Below are 9,710 nucleotides of genomic sequence, written 5' to 3'. Positions count from 1 at the left end.
CATCGCATCATTAGTTATGCAATGATGAATAGCTCAAATAGGAATCCGTACTTTTTCCTAAAAAATGCAACACTCTCGTACAGCTAACGCTGCACTTTCCCTAGTAGTAAGATTAACGGTTCTCATATTGTAGAAAAATACAGAAAGTACTTTCCCGTTGGTAGAAAGTTTTGAGCCCTGAATTTGTATAATTTGAGATCCGATTAAAAATATTTGAAAATCACTTCTGAGTTATATTGACATTTTTACTACTTAAATTATTATGAATTATTTACGACAAACAAAATAATAACCTTTAACACATAAGACGTTGACACAACTGAAATCTCAAGACTAGTCCTACGGTAAACCTGCAGTAAAATAATAAAATGTAAATAATATATTTGTGGAGAAATTGTGAATTTTAAGATTAAAGCTTATGCATCTTGTAAATAAATAGATTTATCAAAAAATGTTAAATTATAAAATATATTGAGAATTTAATTTACTTGAGAAAACATATTATGAAAAAATACGATTTTCACAAAGGTTTACGAAATATTTACGGAAACACCAAAAATGTATTAAGCTAAAACTTCAACTTCAATTCGACAAGGGTTAACTTTATTTGATTAACCTAAAATTTCTTGCAGTTCATTTTTATATGTATACACACCGGTTTAGGGGGTGAGACTAAAAATATATCATTATTTTTTTTTCCCGTATGGCTAAGGAACACCCTAGTATACATATATTTATAAATAGATTATCAGCGTTTGCCATTAGATATGTGTCGAGTAAAAATGTAGTATTTCGCCAGATACCGAGTAAGGACCTGGTAAAAATGTAGATATTATGCCAGGTACTGAGTAAGAGCCGAATCTTAAATATGATATCGAGTAATTGCCGGGTACCCGAAACATCTCTATAATATAATAGTTTGGTAAATAACTACTTTATCAAGCAAATTTTTTGAAAACAATCAATGTATGCTGAAAACGATGATGAAATCAGAATTTTGCAGAAATATTTTAATAAAAAACTGCTGGTTCTAACATCATAATTTAATCAGTTGTTAATAAGTATTAAGTAATAACTTAACTGCTGTTATAATTGATAACTAGGTATATGTTTAATTATAAACATTTTATTTTTATCTTTGATTTTGTTTTAACATTTCATGTATCTATAAAATATTATAAAACATTTTGTTTTTATTTTTAAATATAATAAATCACTAGTTAATAACTTCTATACATTTATACATTTTATATGTTTTTTTAAATTTCAATATCTGTTTTAATGCATTGTTTAAGAATATATGGTTGATTATTTCTATGTTGGTATCACTGACCACCTATCTCATTAACTGAGTACTGACAACTGTACATCAAAAGATTTTTCTTATCCATTATAGTTTTCAACATTTTTAAGTTATTTGCCTTTTTCATTATTATGGTTTTTAAAAATGAGTACCTTAATGGTAAGTTTAATTTGTATTTTATTTTTTGTAAAGCACTTATTTCAGTGTAAAAGTTATGATTTATATGCAATGTTAACAATATAGTATGTATTGTTTTAGTGCAGATCAATAAAAACAATGTTAAAAATAATTTATCTTTAACATTTACTAATCTTACTAAATAATGTGAATATAATAGCGTTTACCCATTTAATACTTATCCTAATAAAATTTGCTTAATTTTGGTATTATTCCTTATATAAAAACCACTTCATTACGTACTAAAAATTTAGTCTAGATTAGTTTATATTATAACATACAACATTTTATGTAGTATTAATCATATAATATTATTACAAGATTGTATTATATGATAAATTAAAAATAACAAGTTTTAATTTTAATTTGTTTATTTTTAGGAAACCAATAAACCAGAACAACATTTTATTGGATTTGATATTGATGATGATGTATTGCTAGTTATTGAAAATAAGAAAAAATGTAAGTTTTTTTGTCTATGATATGTTTATACAGCTTTTGTATTTAACTTAAAATTAAATATGTACCAATTTTTTTTGTTTATGACAATGTTCAGCGGTAAAAATGGAACTAAGTAAAGAAACAGGTGAACCTATGGAAGTAGAAGAGCCATCCATTGTTAATAATAATCTTGTTAACAAAAAGAAACAGTCTAAATCAAATAGTAAGTTATAAAGACTATCTGTAAACCTGTTCTTATATTTTATATCATGTATATAATGAATGTGTAATAACAAAGTAATATTTTTATGATTGATTTATAGTATCTTCACCCGAACCTAATGATGTTAAGAACAATAGGAGTAATAAGAGGCATAAGAAAGACAATTTACGCGATGCCTTTGAATCTTTGGAATTACAAGTTCCTCCTACTTTAGGTGAGTGACCCCCAATGTATAATACATTTATGATATATCGGAAAATAGACAAAATCTCCCCATATTTTTAAGGGGATTCGATACCGTGATTTTCTGTTTTTGTCTAACACACGCGCGACATAGTATTTTAGACGTGTTTGCCAAACATACCAATTGATCTAATGAAGCGATAAGAATTCTAAAAACAGATTTGAATTTGTCATCAAGTCTACTTAAAATCGACTTTCCTGAATAATTGATTTTTTGATTTTAACTTCTCCAAAAATTAAAATATAACAATTTTAGATTCTGAGCGGAACGAGTAAGCTATTGGTTTTACAATGGTGTTTATTTTTTTTTATATATCATGTATACAAAATTTCTACCAGAAGAAATGCTTCGATTTCAACATATATTACCTTAACTTTTAGCAAATTTAATCAAGATGGTACTTTAGAGAGGTCATTTTTTGATTTTCTCAATAGTTATTTAATGCCACGGGATAAACCACCAAAAAATTACAAAAAAACCGCTAAAAATGGGATTTTAATTTCCAACGCTTTGTTTATCACCATAGAAACGAATAAGAAGAATTAGAATATTATAATATTAATTCAACTTACATGATAAAATAAATAATAACAATATAAAATATCCAGACTGACAAACCGTCTCCGCTCAGAATCGTTTTTTGTATACAATGGTATGATATCATTGAATTCAAATTTAATACAATCCATTATACAGTGACCCAATTGTAACCTAATGTACAACAGAACGACATCTACTTACCTGCTTTTTTAATTTGACATTTTAAGGAATTTGGGGGATAATATCAAAAATGTGGGAAAGTCAATTTCAAGTAGACTTGACGACAAATTCAAATCTGTTTCAGAATTCTTATCGCTTTCAGGAAAACAAGTAAAAATCTTCCAATTCATTTGTACTCAGTATAAATACACACTAAACATAAATTTCCATAGGCATTATTTTCTTTTTTAACGTATTTCTTGTGATGCTAGCTTTAAGTCTTAATGATCTTATGTTCATTGTTGTACATACACTCATTGTATAACACCTGAACATTTAATTTTTGTGTATTAAACAAATTTTCTCTTAGAAGTTTTAATTTAACTTTATTTGATTGACTAAAACATCAATTCCATTATAATTAATTAACTATTAACTTGTCATTGTCGTTGAATGAGCGCAAATCCCGGGTCTCTTCACCTTGTTGTTTTTTCATAATTATTTATTATATAATGAACATGAATATTAAAACCAAAACCATATTATTTATATTTTAATCTTTTACAAAAAACGTTACTACAATTTTTCTTAATTTTTTTTTTTTTTCATTAATTAACCCACGGCATCTTAGGCCAATGGGTGGTTTTTAAATGTGGTGGAGAATACTTGTAGGCACTGTAGGTTTTAGTTTGGTAGAATTTTCAAGTGGGCACCCGTAGGGATCCGCCATGCCCGGGTGTAGGATGGCGGCTGCCTCTCTCCAGAATCCGTGACGCCCCGTAGCTGGGGATTGAACCGGCGACGATGCTCATCGTAACCTTAGTCCGCTCGGCCACTTCTTGCCCCTAATTTTAAATTGTTTTTTTTTTTTTTTAATTTTTAAACGTAATGCACAATCTGTATCAGACTAGACACAATAAGCATATTTGGTGAAAGTTAAATAGTTTGACATGGAAAATTTGATGAAAGGAGCCATCCATCGATGGCACTTTCTATGGATTTTTTTTTTTCAATTTTTAAAGCTTTTCGTAAGAGATCACGACACCACTTACGCTTCAGGCGACTTGGGGGATTACCAGGTATGGGAGGAGTAGACAAGTTTTTAATGAGTTCATTAGGGTGGTTATTTAATTTGGAATAGAATATTTTATAAAATATTTTGGCTTCCTCGTTAATTGTTTTGAGTTTGGTGTCAGTATGAAGGGTGTGATTAGACACGTAGAGTGTGGCTTCATTATTTTTCGGAGAGCAATATTTTGAAATGTTTGTATTTTTAGTATGCTAGACTTTTTAGCGTTTCCCCAAAGTTAAAGTCTGTATTGTCATATGGATTTGAGAAGTGTTTTATAGATCAGGAGTTTGGTTTTAATGGAGGTGGAGTTATAGCCTATTAAGGGTTTGAGGATATGGAGACGATAATTCAGTGCTAATATTTTGATTCTGATATGATGAACCCAGGTTAATCTTTGGTCGAGAGTGAGCCCGAGGTATTTGATTTTTGGGGAGTAAGGGATAGGAATACCATATAGGCAAACTCTAGGACAGAAAGCATGTTTGCGAGTAAAGATCGTATAGACAGATATGCTTTGGTTTACTTTGAATCGTCAGTTGGTAAACCATTTTTTCTATGGGGTTAAGGCGAGTTTGGAGATTATTTGACGCTATGAGTGGGTCATTGTCAATAGATATTATTGCTTTGTCATTAGCGTAGTCTGCTACTGATGTGTTAGGGGTAGTTGGTTGGTCAAAAGCGAAGATATTGTACAGAATAGGAGACAAAATGCCCCCCTGGGGAACACCAGCATTGATAACTGCTACGTCAGATAAAGCAGAACCGTAATGTATTTGAAAATGCCGATATGTTATATAGGATTTAATAAGTAAATAGTAGGTGGGAGGCAGGAATTTATTAAGTTTATACAAAAGCCCGTCATGCCATATGCGGTTGAATGCTTGTGAGATGTCTAGAAATACGCAATTGCAGAACAGTTTTTTCCAGGGAATACAAAATGGAGTCTACGCCTCAGTGTGCTTGACGAATAGTCGAGTGAGAAGCGCGAAACCCAAATTGGGTATTTGGAAGAATATTTTTTGCAGTAATTATCAGGAGAATTTGTTTCAGAATTAACCGCTCCAGTATTTAGGCGTAAAATGGGAGAAAGCTGATGATGGTTTGTTTGGTTTTGGAAATAAGATTATAGATGCAAATTTCCATAGTAGGAGAAAATAGGAGGGTCTGAGTGAAACATTAAATATATGAGTGATGTGTATGAGTGATGGCTCTAGTTCGAAGGGATCTGGCTACTTCCGCAGTAATGCAATTGTAGCCTGGTGATTTTTTTAATGCGTATTTTTGTATAGCATATTTTACATCATTAGGTGTAAATGTCTTGACAGGGAGAGACATTGGGAGGGGTATTTAAGAAAGTTTCGACTGGATTCATGTTTTCATCGTCTATGATATCAGCGTGTGGTTGAAAAGTATTAACAAAATGATCCTTAAAGAGTTCAGCTTTTTTAATATCCGAAGTAGCTAAGCTGCCATCTAATTTTTTAATGGGGAGATTTGGTGATTTATAGCGAAGTTTATGTTTTGTTTCTCTCCATGGGCTACCATCTAAAGAGGTATGTTTCATTAAGTGATTTTTACATATGTTTGACTTAAATTCAGTGAGTAGTTTTTTCAGTGAATTAGCTAGTTTGTTGTAATTAAGATTATGGGAAGGTAAACGCGTGCGCTGGTATAGAGCTCTTGCTCTTCTTTTTTCTACAATTTTGTTACGTATATATTCAGCTGCAGGGGCTTGCAGAAGGAGGTGCTGTCATAGTATTCGTAGCAGACCATGCTGCAGTTTGTATTATGTTAGTAAGATTGTGCCCCGCTAGGTCTATGTCATTGGGAGATTTTAATTTTTGTACTGACTAATTCGTCAAATTTAACATGATCTATGGATTTGTTAAATAATTTGTTGGATTCTTTAATAGAAGGGGAAGTATTGAGAGTTAGAAGTATCGATGAATGGTCAGAATTTAGATCGAGCAAGTTGTTAGTAGATTGGAATAAGGTATTTGGTAGTGATGGGCGCAACCGACTAGTTTTAAATAGTTTTAATAGTTTTCTTTCGGTAGTTGCATACGTCTTACACCGACTAGTTTTGACTATCGATAGTTTTCATTCGGTAGTAAATAATAATACACGTCTAGTACCAACTAGTTTTGACTATCGAGTTAAAAAAAAACAATCGAGTGATTTTTCGGTATTATCGACCGAATTTACTTGATAATAATTTGTGATGGACATTTTAAAGACAAAAATATAAAAAATGAAATAACCAGCCTTGATACTCGATAGTCGAATCTCGAATGACAACATTGACAACATCATGGCTAAATAGTAAATAATACATAACCTTACCTAAAAAGTAAAAATTTCGATAGTTCGATTAGTTTTCAATAGTTTGATAGTTTTTCGATAGTTCGATAGTTTTATAAAACAACCGAGTAATAAGATAGTTTAAACTATCGAGTACTTCGATAGTTTTCACTCGGTTGTGCCCATCACTAGTATTTGGTAAATTGGAGACAAAAATATCAAGAATATCTGGATTTTTACGGGCCGAAGAAGGTCAGTAGGTTGGATCAGGTGGGCTAGAACTTTAAATCTCTTTGTGTTTATATAGTTGTATAAGATGAATCCTTGGGGGTTATTCACGTGGCATCCCCATGACTGATGTTTAGCATTGAAATCGCCGCCTATGATAAACTTACTACGTAGTAGGATCAAAAAGTTCCCGGAACTTCATTTTATTTTTTTATGTATACAATTTAAATATAAATCTACTTAATCTCCTTCAAAATATTGTCCTTCAGCACAGACACACTTACTCCAACGACTATAACTGCTGGAAACATCTTTGGTATCCCTCTATTGGAATGGCCCTGAGATTGCTGTCGGAACTTTTTGATCCTACCACGTATTATATGAGTTGAAGTAGTCTTCGAATTGACTGTTTTTTATATTATGTTTTGGGGGTAAAAAAACAGCAGCAATGGTGAGTGGAGTATTGTTTATCTTTATGTTAATAGCACAGGATTGGAGAATGGATTAAGGGATAAAATTCAATATTGGATTTGATAAAAGTAGCAGTGTCTCTATGCACGGTATTGTCGGGGTGATTTGAATTACAGTATATATCCCCGGTTATGGATATGTACATGGGAGTATTTAGTGAAGTGGGTTTCTGAAATGAGGGCAACATCAATGTGTTTTCTGTTTAATATGGTTTCAAGGTCGAGGGCATGGTTTTGTAGTCCATTGGCGTTAAATTGTAATATAAAGAGCGAATCGTCAAAATACGTCAAATTTATTGTAGTCATTATTTGTCGAGGAGCTTGGAGATTACTTAAGTTAAAAGAAATCCGTGGATTTATAACATTTTTGAATTCGTCTAAAAAATTAGTCAATAATTTGCTTAAATTAGGCGGCTGAGTATCAATAGAAGGAGGTAGAGCACCGTTGGCTGGTGTATTGGACGTGTCCTGAGCGTAAGTTTGCATTTGAGGAGAGGGATGATTGGGGAAAGTACGATCAGGTGGATGGCTACTTTGTACATTATTGGTTTGGTTATTAAAATTATTTTGAATTCGATTACTACTGGTGTACTGGATATCTTCCGATGTTGGAGTTCTTTATAAACTGTGCAGCCCTTCTAGTCGGCTGGGTGGTTTAAAGAATAATGAGCGCATTTCGGAGGAGCATCGCATGGGTTCGGGCAAGTAGTTGACTGATGATCTTCTCCACAGCGAACGCATCGGGGTTGGTAGCCGCAGTAGGTTCTGGTGTGTCCATATTGTTGACAATTGAAACATTTGTAAGGCTCTTCAATTTTTATTTTACAATGAAGTAGTGAGAACATTTTAAAAATTTCGGCGTTGGTTCGAGATCAATGAAAAATAAAGGGAGGGGATTTTTATTGATTTTATGTAGTACATTGGTGACTTGCCTTACCTCGTAGAGATGAACTACCAACTCGTCTTTTATTAGATTTAGAGGCGTGAATGGGTGGAGGTTATGTATAAATATTCGGAGTGGTTTTTCCTCCTTAAGCTGGTAAGTATGATACTCAGCTTTTTCAGATTTTAGGTAATGTACTAATGCTCTGTATGCATTAGGGTCCATAATTTGTATTTTCAATGAATTTATTGAAGATTTACATGAAAAATTGTCGACACCTATAAGCTCGATTAAGGCTGTACATGATGCGGGAAACTCTTTGACACCTTTAAGAAATATAGGTGGAGGAGGTTTAATAGGTGTATTTTTGTTTTCTATTATATCGTTTTTGGCATCATTTTTATGAGAGTTTGTAGATATATTTTCAGTAGTGGATGGGTCAAATGGATCGTCTTGGGCAAGCAGTTCGAACCTGTTGCATGTAGCAAAGATTCTTTTTTTATTTGTTTTTTGTTTAGCATAAATATAAATATCCATGTTTGGAGATGAGGGTTCGGATAGTGTGTTTGAGGAGTTGAAGTGTAAACGTTTATTTGATTGTGTTGACCATCCAGTTTTTAAAGTAGGTTTAAGCGTTTGAATTCGTTGTTGTAATTGTTTTTGAGATAGTAAGCGGTAGAACGATTTTGTTCGTTTTGTTTTTAATTATATTATTAGGATTGTTTGGTTGATTATTTTTCATAGTAATTTTGATAAAGAATTAATGATGTGATTAGACTTGGGACAAACGATAAGTTAAACATTACCGTCAGCTTGAGATAACGCAGGGCGCGACGGCGAACACTGACGACTATGCTATCGAAAGCAGATAATAGCGGTGTGCGAGACGATATATGTCCGGATTGTATGATGTCTGAGCACGATCTATTTTTTTTTTTTTATAATGTTGACCAATAAAAATTTGTAATTTTTTATAAATAATAATATATTGTACAATTTTGTAAAAATCATTTTTATTCATCTTGGCCTGAGTAGTATATTTTTCTGATTATTACACAGTACGCATGTTGTAAATGTTGTGTGTTCCTTACAAATCGGTCTGTGTTTGCAAAAAAAAATAAATATTATGACAATATTATTGAGTGAGTACAACACTCACTTTATGGAAACTAATAACATTGCATGTGGTTCTTAAAATACTAACAAGGAGAGTCACACTCACCACTATACCAATGACGGCTTATAAATATTATCTTCTTATTATTTTTGTAATATGTGATTTTATTCTAAAATTTACCTACAATGCTGGAAGTGATGGAGTATCGATTAAAATATTAATCATGTAGTTAATGATATAATAGGTCATTTAACACATATATATAATCTATGTATCAAAAATAGTATATTTCCAGAAGAATTCAAGTTAGCAGTAATTAAACATATATTTAAAAAAGGCGACAAATCTTGTTTAAATAACTACAGACCAATTTCTATGCTAAGTAATTTTTCTAAAATATTTGAGAAAATCATCAAAAATCGGCTTATACAATATCTAGAAAATTTAAACTTTTATCTGAAAATCCATTTGGGATTTAGACCAGGTCTAGGGACAGAAATGCTCTATATAGCGCACACGTTTATAAATTATGCTCTGGACAATAATAAAAAA

The 9,710-nt window shown here is 31.7% G+C and overlaps 1 protein-coding gene across 4 annotated transcripts in view; it reads left to right on the top strand.

Moving 5' to 3' along the window:
• The window catches only part of LOC100160811, an 80,083-nt gene that overhangs the window by 5,806 nt on the left and 64,567 nt on the right, over positions 1-9,710 (top strand). For 3 of the 4 annotated variants that reach the window (XM_029488604.1, XM_029488603.1, XM_029488606.1), the window contains exons 3-5: positions 1,861-1,942; positions 2,037-2,144; positions 2,245-2,358. In XM_029488604.1, coding sequence (XP_029344464.1) covers positions 1,861-1,942; positions 2,037-2,144; positions 2,245-2,358 — 304 coding nt within the window. Of the gene's footprint in view, positions 1-1,347; positions 1,463-1,860; positions 1,943-2,036; positions 2,145-2,244; positions 2,359-9,710 lie in introns of those variants that run through there. The other variant, XM_029488605.1, reaches the window with a different exon arrangement.

The sequence above is a fragment of the Acyrthosiphon pisum genome, chromosome A1 (genome assembly GCF_005508785.2).
Source record: "Acyrthosiphon pisum isolate AL4f chromosome A1, pea_aphid_22Mar2018_4r6ur, whole genome shotgun sequence".
Taxonomy (NCBI): Eukaryota; Metazoa; Arthropoda; class Insecta; order Hemiptera; family Aphididae; genus Acyrthosiphon; species Acyrthosiphon pisum.
The sequence above is the reverse complement of the archived record's forward strand: the minus strand, read 5'-3'. Positions and strand labels throughout refer to the sequence as shown.